This window comes from Alligator sinensis, unplaced genomic scaffold (genome assembly GCF_000455745.1).
Source record: "Alligator sinensis unplaced genomic scaffold, ASM45574v1 scaffold279_1, whole genome shotgun sequence".
NCBI lineage: Eukaryota > Metazoa > Chordata > Crocodylia > Alligatoridae > Alligator > Alligator sinensis.
In genome coordinates this window covers 540,889-558,967 of record NW_005842434.1, presented here as the reverse complement: position 1 = coordinate 558,967, position 18,079 = coordinate 540,889, and the positions used below count along the sequence as shown (strand labels likewise).

General features: G+C 39.0%; 1 protein-coding gene across 8 annotated transcripts in view; it reads left to right on the top strand.

Moving 5' to 3' along the window:
- ANO10 (anoctamin 10) overlaps nt 1-18,079 on the top strand; it is a 246,716-nt gene that overhangs the window by 86,279 nt on the left and 142,358 nt on the right. Inside the window, exon 13 of one of the 8 annotated variants that reach the window (XM_025211857.1) lies at nt 7,317-7,478. The exons of the other annotated variants lie outside the window; for them this stretch is intronic. Coding sequence (XP_025067642.1) covers nt 7,317-7,331 — 15 coding nt within the window. The 3' untranslated portion in view covers nt 7,332-7,478. Of the gene's footprint in view, nt 1-7,316; nt 7,479-18,079 lie in introns of those variants that run through there. 8 annotated transcript variants of the gene reach the window in all.

Here is an 18,079-nt window from a genome sequence, read left to right as displayed (position 1 = left end):
GGAGGTGCATTAAACAGTATCTCTCCGAAAACAACGTACGTTACCAGACACAGAGATAGGATCCTTTACCTGACAAGATTCTAGCCGGCAGTAAGGTTCTAGACTGACCTGTATTAACAAGGTTCGGATCCAGTTACCACGGTCAAGGTGGGAGCCTACAGGCAGTCCTCCTCCGAAACCCCAATAGAGATTTTGAATTAGGTCTCTTACCTCTCGAGTTCGGCGCCTCGAGGTTTGGAGGTGGCGGCCTGTGGTCCTCTCCCCTCAATCCGTGTCGTGGATTCGAGTCACGGCACCAAGAATTGTCGTGGAAAAAACCACCAGTACTCTGCGTTGTTTGTGAAGCAGGTCAGCAGAAGCTTTTATTGAGCTACAGCTGTAGGGGGGAAGAGAATTTCTTCCTACTTCCCCACTAATACAGAAAATGCGAAAGTATTTATACATTTTAATTGCATGAGATCATCTTTTATAACCAATCATGGTATAGGGTCTGCCTAAAGAATTTATAACTTTAAGATCAAAAATAGTAATTACAGCATCAGTATTAAAACAGCAAGTTTAGCAAAAACCCGTTACCTTCCCATGCCTTATAGTCTGAGGCAATCTTGCCACTTCCTTTGACCGTTGACTGTACTAAACATTCTTCCTCTTTTGTATTTCTCCTCCACACTTGTATTTTTCCCCCACAAATGGCAAGTGCTAGCATTGTCATACAACAGCATTTAAAACCTAAAAGGCAGAACAGTAAAATATTGTATTAGAAATGCAAACTAAACTGTTGCCAAGGTGTCGTATATACATGGTAAATCCTGTCTTGTGTATATACATTTAAATTAGAGGAAAACCAAGGGGTTTTCATGGCCTGTTCATAGTGCATAGAGCCAGTTTCTCGAGCATTCTGTGGTGGCCCTGACCCTCGCCACTGATTGACAGAGGGGCCCCGGTGGCCCTGGCCCTTGCTGCTGATTGGCCCAGAGGCCAAGCCCACATAAATAGCAAATTTAATTTCCATGGAAATCTCATGTAAATTACTGTATTATAAATATAAGTATTGAATTTAAATCTAAATTTAAATATATTATTAATATAAATGTATACAAAATATGAATTGTAATTTATATCATCATAATTTATTATTAGCATTCTACAAAAAGTTTAGAAATATTAAGCAATGCTAACTTTGATAGAAACAATTCATGTTAGTTTTTAAATGCTAGCATGCAGCATTCACCAGCAAATGTAGCTGACATCTTCTTTCTCTGTGGTATGAACACTTATCCACATTCTGAGATCACATGTTCTGCATCCACTGAATTGGTTGGAATTGTAAAGCAACCAAATTGTAGAGATATGGAAATCAATCAGAAGCAGAATCCCAAAACACAAGTCACAGTCAAAGGCATCTGGCATTCTTAGACAAAGTTCATGGAAGCAGCACATTCGTAGTCATGCTCTTTCTGCCATCCAGGGATTGATATAAGTAGCTGAGAGTTACAACTCAGAAAAGGTACCTGATTTGGGTCAAAAATGTGAATAGATATAAAAAAGGAGGCAGCCAGTTGTTTAAGCCGAGGTGGTAGGGACTGATCAGTCTTAAGTACCAATTCAACTTCGCACCTGTGCCTGGAACAGTTCTTGTCTCTGCTGGTTTTTACTTTGACAGTTTGAAAGTTGTTGTCAATCCAATTTATCAAATCCATCAGCTTGTGTGCTTAGTGAATCAAAGCCTGCCGACTTTCAAACCATGTTAGAAGTTCCATGAACCAGATTGCATTTTCAGCCACAAGCTTAACTTGATCTTCAGTGTTGCCCTGTTTTAAGAGATTGCGTAATTTGAATGTACATTGTGTTCTGGATATGATTTCATGTTCATTGCACATAAATTTCCTGATAGTACTTAATATTCTTTGCCTTGTAATGAACTGTGTTAAACCATGAATTCCACCTCATAAGCACTGATTCTGGTGGAAATGACACAGCTGATTTAGATCCCTGCTTCGATCAGTGATGGACTCCTTGTACTGAGGCTTATGGTCTGGACAATATTTGAATGCTTTTTTAAAAAGAAACCAGTTTATCCACATCAAGAAAATTTGTGCGGCAGGTATTATTTGCTAAAGAACAAATGTGTGCATTGCAGGTAACATGAATTGTGTTGGGTATCAGTCCATGTAGCACACCAGAGAAAGCTTTGTACATATATGTTGCATTATCACACAGAAATGCCCAGGTCTTGTTAAATTGTAAGCCATAGTTTACAAACAGTTAAAAATTTTACAGATGCAAATTAAACTGGTTTTGTTGAAAAACAGGCAGGTCGCAGTCTTTTCAGCTCCCAGGTACAAATAAAGTGTGGAGAACATAGTTATCCTGGGCAACTTTGTCTGCTACAATTGAAATGAATTCATATTCTGCCAATGCAGAGTTTGTGAACTGAACACGTGAAGCAATTACTTATGATAGATAATCCTGGCTAAGTTTGTTTGCACATGGGGAACTGCCAGAATTTGGGACGTGCTTGTTCAAGTAGTCCCTTAATTTCAGGTTATCAGTTTTCTCCAGAGGTGTGTTGGCAGCCGTGAATGCCTCCACTAGCTTGAATGTAGCTTTTCTTCTTGTTAAACTGCTTTCAGTGGTTCTATAAAACATTGAGGACATTGTTGCTTGTTTCTTGCTTTGACCTTCAGCCTCTGCAGAAGCCTTTCGCTTTATATTCAATTTGGACTCTAAATGCCAATCAATGCTGTTTTTCCTTGACACATCCAGAGTCACATTGCAAGATGAACAAAACAATTTACCACCGTCTGAATGCAAGGTTCCTACAGGGAACTGTTACATGATCTGGAGCTGAAATGTATTTTACTTTTTTAGACTTCTTTTTTACTCACCTTCAGACTATAGCATTGCTGCATTGAATCTAGCTTCTTAACAGATGGCGCTGAAATACTTTTGCTTTCCTAACGAATGCCTTCACTTAGTCTGCGTCATTAGCTTACCCTCTCAGTAGCTCTCTCAGATTACGTGCTCTGTGGCTGCAGTGATTGCCATGGTTTCTTTGTATTCCAGTAACCTTTTTTGTGGGGGTTGATTCTGCAGGAAATTATGGCCAATGCCATTTTTTGTGGCAATTGTGGAGATTGTAGTTGTGAATTGTGCAATTGTGAGATTGCAGTGAAACTGCGATTTAAGTAGGTCCATACATATACATACTGTAGCATTTCTGCAAACAGCTTTTTGTCTTGCAAAAAAACAGGAAACCTAGGAAAATCTCCTAGTGGATATCAGTCTGCTTCCTATTTTCAGATTTTTCAGTGTTGATCTATACTTAGATATGTCACTGGGATCTTAGTAGTATCTGACCCCTCTCTCTCATTTCCAAACCTTGGAGCTTTTTATTTATTTCCCCACTGGGTTCCCAACCCTGCATGTCCAAGCCAAGTGTTTACTACGTTTTTAAATGATGCCAGAGGTCAGATACTGAAATGGTGCTTAACAGTCTAGAAGTTGGTAATGACATGATGCAGCAGGCAGCTGTTAGGACCATCTTGTTATCATATGCATATTAAGGTCTAAAGATGTTTATTTTAATGAGGCCAGAAATAAATGCCATTTTAGTCTTTTAAATGAAAATATTACTAATTAGAATAAAAAGCAGAGCTTTTTAATATGTGGAAACACATAGAGAAAATACAACTTCTAAGAACATTGAGAAGAGCTTGGCTGCCTTGTAAGTCTTTGTCAGATGTACCAGTCTTTCCTCACTTGATTACAAACAATAATGAAACAGAAATATTGACCTCCTGTACAATGACAAGTTCATAAAGTGATTTTTTTTTTCCCTGCCAGGTGTATTATTTGGGGTTGTTTTTTTTAACCTGGAACAATTTATAGTGGTAATATTATTTTAATGAGCATTTTATTACTTAGTTGCCTAGGATCTTTGCATATAAAATTTTCAAGTGAGTTTTCTTTTAATTTTTTTTTCTTTTCACATATTTGGAGAAAGGAAGGTACATGTTAAAGGTTCTAATCCTGCTGCACTTCAGAATTTAAATGCTTGTTAGACATTGTAACCGATCAGTTATTGGCAAATCAGGGAAGATAATGCTGGTACATGAAAGAGAACAGTTTTTCTAAAATATTTGTTTCTGGTGCATTTCTTAGAGCTTAGTAAAAGCTAAACTAGTTAAACAAATGGTACAGTACTGAACAGGTGATTTTGTTTTTACTGAACACTTTACTAGTAAAAATGACTCAGAAGAATAATAACATGCCTAGTATTTTTACAGTACTTTTTCAAAATACAGATAAGCCTTAGCCTTATTTCTTAGAGGAAGTTATCCTACATCTAATACTTTCAAGAAGGACCTAATTGGTTTAAGAGAAAGGAATACTTTAATGAAACTTGAGAAATCCCTGCCTCAAAAAAAAAAAAAAAAAAAGAGGCTGGAAAAAGAAATTTTTAATTGAAGAAAGGATTGTTGCAAAAATACAGGATTTATCTTCTTGTTCTAACATGAAAAATAGGAGCAATTGACAATTAATGTTGACATAAGCAACTATATTTTTGTAGATCAAAGCCATGTGAAATAGTTCAGCTAATACAAAGTGGGAAAACAAAAATTCGTATACTTAAATTTCTCTCTATTGATGCATAGCAGTGTGTTGGAGCATAATATTTATAAAAACTAGTTTACTACTTTTGGGCTTTGACAAAGACAAATATTTCAACATCCATGCGAGGTATCATTGGTTCATCTAGGCTTTTCAGGCTGGTTGTGGCAAGTATGTAAATAGATCATTTTCTTGTACCAGGCCTTATTTCCCACAGCCTTCCTGTAAGGGTAAGATGCATCTTGTATAATCTAATTGAGGGAGGAGTGATATTGGTGAGCTGAATGAAGAAATTGCTGTGTATGGCCCTTAACTGTAAAAACTTTTAGTAAAAGGCTTATTTTTCTTCTAAGGACTACACAGTTTGGGGGTGTGTCCATGTTTGTTACTGGATTTAGAAGGTTCTTTTCACCTTTGTCCCTTCAGATATGTGCAACCTACCTTTTAATTTTTGCCTTTGTGACTTGGACTGCATTATGCTAGTACAGGTTTTGAGAGCTACAAAAAAACAGAACCTAGCTAGTGGGGTGTTGGGTACCAGCATCTTCATATCCTTTTCTGGTTGCATTCAAAGTAATGAGCTCAGTCTGTACAGAGATTTTTATTGTTTGATTCTGGCTTATCTGAGAAATTATTCTTTCTCGTTTAGCCTTCAGAACAATTAAGGTTGTCTGGAGTGGTTAAACTAAGACCTTGTCTATGCAGAGATATTGAATGCAATAGCTATTGCAGAATAAACTTTTCTGGAATTGTTCCCTATGAAGTCACTTCTGGAATAAGAGTCATTTTGTTCTGGGATGGTTAATCTGGACAGAGAGAACCACAAGGGCATATCTATTTCATTTGGTCCCACAAAAAAATTGTGGTTACTATATAGAAAGTAATATGAGAGCTTCTATTTAAAGGTATTGAAAGACCTTTCATCACTTTACTGGTTTATGAAACTGAAATAAGACTTGTGAAAGACAGTTACATTAATGCAGTGCCAGGAGGTTTGCCTCTTTGCTTTGTATTGGTATAGCTATACTGGTGCAAAAAACCCCAGATGGAGACACAGCTTTAGTGGATACATGGAAAGACAATCAAAGATGATCCCAAAGATGTTTTAATGGACAGTGATGCTGTCACTGACAGTTATTTACCAGCTGTTAAATCTCTGAAGACAGGGATTTCACAGCCTCCCTGGTAACTTGTTCAAGGGCTTAACTGACTTGCCTGCTCTTTAACTGAAATCTCCCTTACTGTAGAGTTGACTCTCAGTGGACAAGGAGAACAATTTATCTATCTTTTTATGGCAATCATTTACATCAGAGCTGTCTAACTGACACCCCTCAGAGGTTAGCATCTGACCCATGCCCCCCCCAAACACACAGTTGCTTCTGTCAGGGGATGAGACGCAGGAAGAGGAGCTGGATCACCTGGATTGCCCACATTGCATTGCAGGTGGGTAGTGCATGCAGCCAGGAGAGGGGGTGGGTAGGTGCTGCATGTGTGTCAAGGTGCTGCTTGTGCAGTGGAAGGGGCAGGCTGCCTGCATGGCATGCATGGCTGGGGGGAAGTGGGGGGTAAGCTGGGTTGCCTGCTCTGTGCACATGGCAGGAGGGGGTAGTGCTAGGCAGCTCAGTTCCTCCCTCCTTCTTGCTGGGTATGCCATGTGCATAATACTCTCTCATCCCTGCCACTCCTGCCATTCATGGCTGCACACACTATATGGGGAAAGCTGCAGAGCCAGGCTGTACAAGCAGCCCCATGCAAGTGGTGGGGCTGGTGGGAGGGGGTGGTTGCTGGGCAGTCCGCTCAGTGGAAGGTCCTTGGGGTCACCTGCCTGTACAGCATGTGGTTCCTGGCTCTGTAGCCCACAGCATGCAGCTGCCCAGATGTTGGGAAGGCTTGGTTTACCTATTGGAAAACTGTTCTTGCTTCTCCTCAATCTCTCTTTCAAACAAAAAACCCAAGATCTTTCCAGTATTTAAATCTTTCTTGAACTATGCTGCCCAGAGCTTAACCAAGTACACTAATCATGGCTTCTTTGGTGCTGAATAGAGCAGAGTAATTACCTCTACATCTGACATACAGTATTCCTATTATTACATCTCAGAAAACATTTGCTTTTTTGCGAAAGCACCATGGTTTTGACTGACTCAGTTTATGGTCCATTATAAGCCTTAATGCTTTTCTTCAGTTTTTCTGCTGTTTTTCCCCATTTTGTGCTTTTGTATTTGATTTCTCCTTCTTAAATATAGTTCGTTTCATCTGTCTATTGAATATCATCATCTTATTGATTTCAGATCACTTCTTTAATTTAACAGGATCATTTTCATACCAAGCCTGCCCTCAGAAATTCTTGTAGTTCCTCCCAGCTTGGTATCAGCCATAAATGTTATAAGCGTATCTAAGTCTTTCATGGGGAATATTGAATAGTGCCAACCCAGGGCAGATTATTGCAGGCCATACTTCATATGTCTGTGTTTGACAGTGAATCATAAATAACAACTGTGTGAGTATGGTTCTTCAACTCACTGCCATCTACCTTTTAGCCATTTTAATGTAGGATGTTTTATGAGACATCACATGGAATTGCGCTAAAAGCCTTCTCAATAAAGGCCAAGGTATATCACATCTACTTTTTCCCCATGTAGCATTCTCCTCCTAGACTTTTGTACATTTATTTCTTTGCTTCTGTTTCTCTTGTTTCTGTACAGACTGACTGGCAGTAGCATACCACATTTTCCAGGTGGATTATAAATACCAGAAGTGTTATAGGGAAGTTTGTGATCTTCATCCATCTGACAGTGGCCTGCCTTTGTATGAAATATGATTGATGTGGAGAACCAGATTGTAATATGGGAGTGTAAGTGCGTGAAACAAAATCATAAGGCAGACATCAAAATCATAAGGTAGACATCAGCCAACAATTCCAACTTTTTTTTATCTATGCAGAAAAAAATTGGCTGTTGGTAGAATAGTGTCTAACATATTTTCTTTCCTGTGGAAGAGTTCTGAATTTCAAATCACAGCTAGGAAATATGAGCCTATTTCAGCAACAGAAGATAGGGATCTTTGAGGTAATGGTGTTAGTTTAACACCCCACATATATCTGTTCAGAACAGAAACCAAAATAGGAAATTATGGAGTGTTCTTCTGTAAACATCCCATGATAGTGTTCTGATGAGGATGATGCATGATCTGTTAGTACTTTCTCACTTACCTTATGACTGTGCTAGATCATGTCATGTTATAGAAAACACCCCGATAGGGTTAGCATCCTAGTAAATTTGTTAGTTTATGTATAAACACTTTCTCAGAATATAAAGGTCTGATCTGACCAAATGTCGGGGGGGAGGGGGGGGGTGAAGGGGGTGGGATCTGTTTCATAGAGACTGCTGAATATGTGCAAATTACCTCCTCTGTGCACATGTGTTGATAATACCATATTTTCTCACATGCAACATGCTCTGGAGTATAATGCACACCTTGTTTTTTGAAAAGCATAATAAAGAAAAAATCCAGAGTTATGGCTGCATAGAGCAGGGACAAGCCTAATAAGCTGACTCACTTTCCCTTTTCTGATTTAACTAAAACTGAAATACCTAGTTGCTACTGAAGACTGGCCTTCCTGGGTGGATCTATGATTCTGAAAAATGATAAACAATCTCTTTGAGAAGAGCTAAAGAACTGTGAAATGGGAGAAGAGAGACCAGGAGCAGCTAGCAGACAGCAAAATTGCCCTATGAGTGGTTAGCTTGATTAGTGGAACATCTGGACCATTAATGAGACCTCTTTCTTTAACACCTGTAGTACAGAACAGTGAGCCATTAAGTCAGTTGACACCCTCAGCTCTCTGAATAGTAATATCACAGCTACTGTAATGTGGAGCAGGAATCAAAACAAGATACTTGTATTTGGAGCAGAAAATCAGCTTCCCTGCTTAATACCTGCTTCCCAATTTTGGGGAGCTGATTTTGGGAAAAATGATGTGCGATATACGTGCAAAAATACAGAAATGAGTGGTTTGGCTGTTACAGTGGAAAGCAGAGTAAAAATAAAAAGTTGGAAGGACATTATTATTTAGTCTGCAGTTCTTGGATAACACAGTGGTATGCTGGTTTCATCTCAAGTCTTTTCTGTTTGTACACAAGGTAGCTTAATGTTTGGACTATTTAACAGTCTTGGCTCAGAGATCAGGTCTGCAACAGCTGGGGTTTTTCAAGTCATGATTATGGTATATTGGCATAATTCTGCATCAAAACATGTATACAACCTAAAGCTCTAAGAATCTCTTTTTTGAGCTTTCTGCTCATGCATGAGAGTTGAATTAATTGAAAAAGGAATTAATACATTTGAAGAAATTTACCTGACAGTAAAAAGAACACACAAATATTTGCTTAAGGCTTGGGTATGATCAAATGTTTTGTCATCAGGGAACGAGCTAAGTTTGGGCATTTTCTTTTAAAATCACTGAAGGGGAATTTGGTGACAGAATGTTATGTCATGCTAGTTTTATACCTAAGCCTGTTCTTATTTGTGAAGTTACGGTTTAGATTAATTTAAATGCAGGCTTGTCATTTTAGATAAATAACTTGAGAAGAGGTTAGAGTTCTGTCTCAGATGGCTAAGCCTTGCTTCTAGCTAATATTAGAAAGCACCTTCAGTCTGACTAGAAAGTCAGCATACATATTTAAAGTTGCCTAGAATAATATTATTCTGCCACTAGAGGGCATATGAGTATTTATTTAGGTGTTTATTTGTAAAAACTTATCAGGGTGAATTGGAGAAGACTACATTTTGACAGCCTTCTAATGATTCACAGGATCTAAGAAATAACACAGGAAATGTCACAGATGAAAATGTGACAGTGAAAAAATGAGTATCACTGAAGCCAAGAACCACTATACTCAGTAATCATGAACTAGTACCCTCAACTCACTAGTTTTGCTAAATTCTGAAAGTTAAAATTAAAGTTTGTTAGAATAATCTATACCAAGGTATTGGCTGCTGTAAATGATGGGGATTTAAGAGAAATACAAAACAAGATAGTCCATCAGATTTTATTTTGGAAATATTTTCCTTTCGTTTGTTTGCTTCAGTGAATGCAGTTTTTGCAGCAAGTTTTTATATGTATACTTTCATAAAATTGTCAAGTATAAATTAAAAACTAGTAAAAAATATTAGCTCTTGGGATGTGGTATAATTTCCTTACCAACTACAGCATATGGTACAAATATTACTAGAAAATAACAGCCAAGCAGTAAAAGAATAAGGAGGCACAATGAACACACAGACCATTTCATAAGAAAATTTCCCTCCTACCTTACAGCATAATGCTAGCATTGGATGAAAGATATATTGAGAGCAAGAGGCTTCAGACTAATTATCTTTTACAAGATGAAGTAAATTCCTTTCATACATCAAGGATTACAAGAATATGAGAGGTATTATAAAGCTTATCTGAATCTTTTAAATAGAGAAACTTTCTCCAAAACATATATTTGGTATATCTCTTCAGCAAACACAGGTATTCATTTTCTCATAAACTCTAAACCTTATTTCTGCTTCCACCTCAACTTTTTTGCAACAGAAGATATTCACCATGCTTAGTTTTGCAGATACTTTGTAGAACATGCGTCCAGGCAAAGATGTTTTTCAGTGAATCTGTTCAGTAAGGAATATGCCTTATTTTAGAGCATTAATGAGAATCCCTATGCAGGTTTTCTCTTTTTCCTGTTCATAAAGCCTAAATAGTAACTGGAGCATGTAAATTTCTTTTTGGCCTTTTCTGATGGTATGTTCTTGTTTGTAAACATTTTTTGGCAATTGCCTGACTTATCAGCACAGGTTCCATAAATACGGATTTCTTGGAAATAATTGCTGGCTTTTGGCTTATATATACCCGCCCACTTAAATAAAATTAGTACAGAAGCAAGGGGGTTGTTTTTATTCTGTGCTTTTTCACTGAGCAGCAAATCTCTTTTAGACTCAGTCTAGATATGTGGGCAATGGGTTTTCCTTAAAATTTCCAACTATTTCACCATGAGTGGTGAATCTCTGTCAGAAGTAACAAGGAAAGGTGCTTAAGTTTGCAAGGCATCCTCAATTTTACCACTGTCTTCTACTGTAACTCAAAACATGTTCACAACATGGTGACAAACATGTTGACGTTTACTGAACACTAGAGCTCCTACTCCTGCTGCTGTGCATGGAAGTTAAAACGAAGGGAAGTTTTAAGAAAAGTATTGGTGCAAAAAGGTCATGGACGATTCTTTTCATTTTCATTTATTTTGAAAGTGGATCAGAAACATATACACAGCACTCTGAGAGAAAACAAGACATGGTCTCATAGCTCCAAAGATGTAATTTTAGACAACAGGATGAGTAATTTGTTGCAGAACAGGTACCAGTTCTTCAAGGTAGATGCACCTTATCAGTTTAATATAGTCCCAGCATGCTGGTCATCATCTTCATAATCTTTTTCCTGAAGGCTAACAGGTCACCTCTCTAAGACGGCAGTACCCTTCACCTGTATAATCCACTGATTATTTTCTGAATTAATATTTGAAATAATGCCCTCAAAGATGATCTGCAAGGTCCCTTCCAGCCCCTAACAGTCTATCTTGTTCTATTCTTTAATTGAGCAATAAGCTCTTTCTACCATTTGTTTCAATTACCTTGCATGCAACATCCCAATGGCAAGTTCTCTTGGATCTAGTGGTAGTAATATTATGATTTATACTCTGCATCTTTTGCCTGATGGGAATCAGTTTTTCTTCCAAGGAAGCCTGGATACAGCTCTGTCAGAAGCCCACTGAGACCCTTTTGTTGCAAACAGGCAACATTCATGCAGTCTCCAGGAGGAGCTAAAATATGCTCAAGAATCAAGAACTAAACACTGTATTTCTGCTGTCACTAGGCCCACTAGAATAGTAGGCTGGTGCTTTATTTTCTCATGGGGAGGGGGGTGGGAAACATGGAGTTGCTATGAGACTCTCAAGATATGATATTGCAGACATAATTCAGTGCCAGGCAGAGAAACCTACCTCGCTTGGTTACCAGCAGTAGTGTAACTGCGTCAGTCGCTGTGCTTGGCTCTATGTACCTTCGTCTTAGCAGAACTAATTAGTCTGGTGGAGCACCTTGCCAATACATCTATACTGCGTCCAGTACCTGAGTTAACTCATTGGCTAAGTATAGACAGTCAAAAAGCCTGAGACTGAATCAATGCAATCTTTGCAGGTTAGCCTAAACTGTGTAGATTTGACCAATAAGCAAGCAAAAAGACTTTCATTTTGATTCTGGAAATGCAGCCACCTGTCTGCAGTGGCCTTGGCCAGCGGCTGGGCAGCATTAGAGCATGCCTGCCTGCTCAGCTGGAGCAGACAGCTTTGGCCAAGGCTAGCCCAACCACCCTGCAGGGAGAAGATGGGGGTGGTTGTGGGGGAGTTGCAAAGCATGCTGGGAAACTGGTGAGTTAACTTGAATTTGGAGCGGGTCTGGGACAGAAGTTCAATAAACCAACTTAACCTAAATCAGATTAGTCTGATACTGTATCCATCCAGGTTTTTCTTAAACCAGTTTGGGTCATTTTGAAAGCAGTTTATGTACAGTGAATTTCTGTTGCGTTACAGATTTGAACCGGTTTCGCATCATTTATACCGGTTTATGTGTAACTTCTGTTTCTAGCCATTCAGTTTGCATATCTTGGCTCACTACTAGATTGTGACATGTAGCCATATACTTGGTGTGTTTAGTTATAATATTGGTATTAACAGTTTGTTACTATGTGCATAGAATTATTTCAGTAAAATTTTTTGTTATGCTTGCTGTGGTAATCAACAGTATGTTAATTCTATTTTGTGTAGGAAAAATGTAGCAAAGCTAGCAAGCACTGTTTTAGCCATATTTTAATCTATTTTTAAAAATAACATCTACATTTTCTTTTCCTACCTTGCTCATCGATACTCCTTTTCAAAATGGTAAGATCCAGATTGTTACATAGCTGTATGTTTGTGCACACAGTGCTGCTGTAGTCGCTTGTTGTGATATATCTGAATTGCAATGCCTTGACAAAGCAAATAGTGGCACGTATCTCCTTTCAGCACTGACTTGGCTCTCTTATTGGTAGAGATATAGATTTTTTTCCCTTTTCCCCCTCATCCTAAGTGTTTGCAAGCTCTGCAGACAACACTGAGGCTACTCATTGAGTGTCTCTGACAGCTGCAGGACCCATATGCCAAGATCTAGCTCCCAAACCTTGACTTCTTCCTTGGATTCTAGTCTGGTCTCTTGGCTGGCTCTGTTGCTGGTTGCTGTGGCAGCTGCAGAATACCCTACGGGAATGATACAAAGCTGGCTTGTTCCAAATATGCTTTATTGTTGGTGGATGGCATTTGCTTGGGACTTATCTTAGTGGGAAGTACTCCTCTGTATTTATTATATTCTGAAAATAGGATTCTTAACAGATTGCTCATAATAAAATCAGCGTATAAAGCTTCCACATTTCACATTTAATCCTACTTCTTTTTTAAATAAAAGCATAATGGATTTTGTGTACATGGTGCTCATAAAGTAGTATTTCTCCTTGGACCCTTTTGTGCGGCATTGGTCTTATCTCTTTTAAAAAAAAGTATGGTAAATGTATATGGGGGAAGATGAAAAGAAATGTGTAGCACATGAAGTTGGGCTGAGCAAAGAGCCTCTGGATCCTGTCTGGACCAACTGAAATTCATAAAAAGGAAATGTTTGAAAAGTATAATATTTCATTTAGTTTCCTTAAGTGAAAAAATGACCTCCAAAAACCCATATTAAAATATATTATTATTATTAAAACCAGACTTGAACATCCAACCTTATGGGTAATGATGTCAAGTGAGAAAATTGGTATTAAAGATTTAGTGATATTTGCAGTTTGGATAAAACTCTTCAATTTGAATAGGAGCAAATAAGCTGCTCAGTGAAGATTATGACAAGAAGTTTAAAAAAGGCACTTCAACAGAGAATATGAAGGCCTTAAAGAAAAGCTGCTGTAACTTGATAACCTCTTAGTAAATTTATCAAAATGCCTGTGGCTCTGTTTCCAAGCAGTGTAGTAATAGGCATCTGTTTGTCTCGTGAGACAATACAGTTATACCAAGTTGTCGGAGAATCGGAGCAGCCGCCGGCAGCCGCTTGCTGACCCCCCCCACCAGAGCAGTAAAACTTTTACCTGACAGGCGGGTAGTGATGGATGGGGTGGAATTAACCAGGCACAGACGCGTGTTGGTTACAGGAATTTGTTTACTTACGTCGCTCAGATAGTGACGCGCGACGCAGGCTGAGCCTTTGTTCCGTTGCAGTTTTTCCAGTTATAGCGATTATAATCAAGCATATGGTCTGAGGTTACAGCTAACGATACAACGATTACGATCAAGCGTACAGTTTCGGGTTATAGCTAACGATGACGGACGTGGCACCGGGAACGAGCTATCGTGCCTGCAGGGCTTTGATACGTCAATATTACGCTGACGGGAAGCTATTGACAGCTGATCAGACTGTCAATTTACTCTGATGATGATCTTAGGTTTCTCCTTAGAGATTCCCGCAGAGGTCTCCCAGAGTTTCTCCGACTTGGGCGGAAGTTGCTAACCTATTTATAGACAGAGGTATCTCTCAGAGATACCCAATGATGAACTGCTAAATGGAATCTTTAATTATCTGGCAAGCAGCAGTTCTTTGTGCTCTCAGGTTGCTATCAGGTTATAAGGTAGTGGGTCAGGTTTCCTGTCCGATACGTGAGAGGGGTCTGAGCTTGCTTCTTGACCAATTGCAGGGATTTATGACAGGGCTATCCCCTTTTACTCTGACCAATCATAAATCACGCCTAAGTTTCGTTTCTTGCCAGTGGCGTGGGCATAAATTTAAGTTTCTTGCTTGGATTTTTTTTCTCAGGAACTTCTGGACAGAGATTTCTTTAACCCTTAATTGACTGCTGTGTGCATCTCTTGCTAGTGACATGGGCACTGATTAATTTGGTTGTGACACAAGTGAGACATCAGCTCACTGAACATAATCTTCACTTGAAAATAAAGTGAAGCTGGAATGACCTCTCCAGGACACAAAAGCCTGGGCAGTGTATATGGAGACACTGAGCTGCCCGTACACCAGTGTCCCTGTCTCACCCTTGCTGGTTTTATCCAAAGGAAAAGGAAAGGCACGTGTCAGTACATTTGGAACCAGCTTGGCTGCAGGAGCAAAGCAGAAGACACCGTAATAAATACGAGTAAAAAAACTTAAACTGTGTCAGAGAATTTTAATTAAATAAGTTGATGAGAAAGGGTTGCCCCCTTGGTACGTGCAATATGTTGTGATGTTGGTATTTTCACTCTTACACACCCAAGTAAATTAGGGAAATAAATGTAGAGAGGAGTCAGCACTCTGTATACTTGAGAAGGCACAGAATGGATGTTTTGGGGAGAAAACAATTAGAAAAAAATGTATGGTAGCCTATCAAAGCACAATTAGCAACAGCAACCCATTCAGGAAGACCACTTGACTGAGACACCTCAGTCCAAGGGGAAGTGCACTCTCAAATCTTTTCATTCATTTATTTATTTATTTATTTATTTATTCTTATCTGATTCTGGTTGTCATGACCCAAAAGGCATGATTGTGTGTGCGCGCTTCGGCACCAGAATTATCCCCGTCAAGTTGCAGAGCATTGCACGGGAGAGTTTCCTGTAACAGAGGAAACCCCGGTGCAGGGACGAGTTTCCCGCCTTTTCTGCAGCTTCTTTTGCAGAGTGCATTGCTCATGTTGCAAGAGGAATGCACGGTGCAAAAGAGTTCCCGCCACCGGTATGCAAATTTGTTCCCCGTGATTGGCTAGTGCTAAATTATTCACACGTGGCGGCTAACGATTTGCCTGTTAGCCGTATAAGAGGCTTGAGCAGTTTCCGCCCAAGCCGAAGAGGACTCCACATCCATCTCGTGGGAACTCTGGGTACACGGCAGGGTAATAGAAACCCTGTGTGAGATCCAGAGGAGCGTGGCGGCCTGATCCACCACCCACCTCTTCCCGTCTTCGAACACAACTTTTATAAGACGTATTTATGATTCCTATTTTGGTGGCTCGTTCACCCAGAGCATCCGGAGCTCTGCACCGTGGAGCCTGGCAACCTCCACGAGACCGTCTGTGTTGTTTGTCTGTAACTGCAACTTAATCAAGCTTTCCAGCCTACACCACTGCCATCTCGGTGTAAGTAAACAATCTTTTAAAACTACCGATACGCGTCCGTGCCTAATTCCAGCTCGAAAGCCTTCCCTCTCCGCCCCGGCGTGCCCGGGCTGCTGGCCACAGCCCGCGTGCAGCGCGAAAAGGGCTCAGGTCGCTCCCGGCCCGCACACTGGTATTACTGCATCTTAAATGAATGCTTGATCATTGAGCGTATTGGAAAGAGAACTGTAGTCTGAGATTCTTGTCATGTTGTCGGCCTGAGCCAGTGGAAAAAGGTGAACCATACTAGTACAGTATGTAATGCAAGCATGAGTCATGTTTAATATTAGTGAGTTTTTTTCCACAGTCAGTTTCCAATCAGCCATGTGACTGTACTATAAGTAGCAGAAAAGAAGACTATATCAAAGGGAAAAATCTAACATGCTTGATTGGAATTAACTCATGTCACTCATTAATACTTTGAGTCATAATTTTTAAGGTAGCACATGATCCAGAAGAGTGCTGTTTTTAAAATAATACATGATCCATCAGATTCTAAATGTATCATGCAAGCATATTTCATTTTTTGTGTTTTTCATTAACTAAGTGTACAAATATATTCATATAGTTTCAATTTTTATGGAAATATTCTGTAATTTTTTTGAAAGTAATTATATTAGTTGCTGCTGCATGGTCACTATTTTTAACTTCTGCTACTTAAATATACGTACTGGAAAAGAAAAAGAATGTATTTTACATTAAGGATGAAAAGATTTCAGTATTTTAGTATACAAACACAGACTTTTTTTGAAGTGGCTAAGTGCAAAGTTAGTCCAGAAATTAGGCTGATTTTTATTTTTGCAACATTGTATTACTTCAAATGAATTGCCTAGTTTTGAAATAATTAGAATATCCACAATATTCCTGAATTTTGGGACTCTGAATTTGTTTTCAGATTTTGAAACCATGCAATGATGATTGCTTGAATCTGGAATTTTGGTTTAGGTCTATCTCTGTTTATGAAGGTGGAATTACAGAGTATACATACAAGTACTACAAAGGCTCTTGTTATGTATTCTTTGTAGTAAATACTACATGTTTTTTAAGACGTTTACTATAGCTTTTTTTTTTTTTTAAAGGATTTTCTCTTGCACATACTTTTTCATTCCATTATTATTGCCTCCTGCTGCTTACCAAGGAACACTTTACAACCCTATCAAATTAGAAATTCTGAATGCTTTTGTAATTTTCATGTGTCTCTTCTGCTACTGACTTTTTTTCATCTTTGCTCATTCAGATCAAGAGTGAGCTTGAAGCCATCCTGGCTGTATGTTGATCTGTTTTTATCTAATGATTGGTTTTCTCGCTTCAGGGATTCACACATTGTAAACGAATATACTGATTGCCTGGTATATTTGTTTCCTGGTGCATTGCCATATTATATGGTAAAATTATCTTGTTTGAAATAATAACTTCAAATACTTTGAATTAAAGAATAAATGAAATGAAAAATGAACTTTATACAGCTAATCTTTTATTTTTAAATATGATTTTAATGTATTTCATTTAGCAGAATTTGACTACGCAATGCTTCAGTTTTGTGTGGATACTACAGAGACGTGCACAACACGGATAATTTAACATATACTTTTTTAATAATAATTTAAACATATATGATATTTATCCTAAAGACTGGTTTTAAACCACCTTTGATATTTAATTCATTAGGGGTGCAAAACAGAATGCATCAAGTTTAGCATCAAGTTACACATTTGTAGATGGAATGTGAGGAATTTATCTAATTTAAATTGTAAGGGAGTTTGGCCAAATTACTGGAGCTAATCTCATAATCTGGCAGTAGAATAGGATCCAAGTATTAGTGGCCAAAGCCTTGATTTTGAGATTAGCATCTATATGTATTAGCCTACTAGCACCCTGCTGATGAATTCTTGGGAAATGATTTGGAAACACAAATTGTACTAAATATGTATCTTCTACAGCAGGGGTGCAAACATATACTTGTCACTGTGGGCCAGATGAATGGTGCGTGGTCAGGCCCACAGACCCCCCTGCCAGGCCCCTGCATGCTGGTGCCCATGTGCTGCCCTCTCTGGCTGGTCCAGGACTGTGTGACATGGCACCCATTCCAGGACATGTGCTGCATCCTGGATGATCTGGGACCCACACTGTAGGGTGGCCAGTTTCAAAATGGAATGCCTGGTTGCCAAAAAGGCAGCGTACACCCAGTGGAAGGGGGGGGGGGGGCCTCTCCACCGGCGC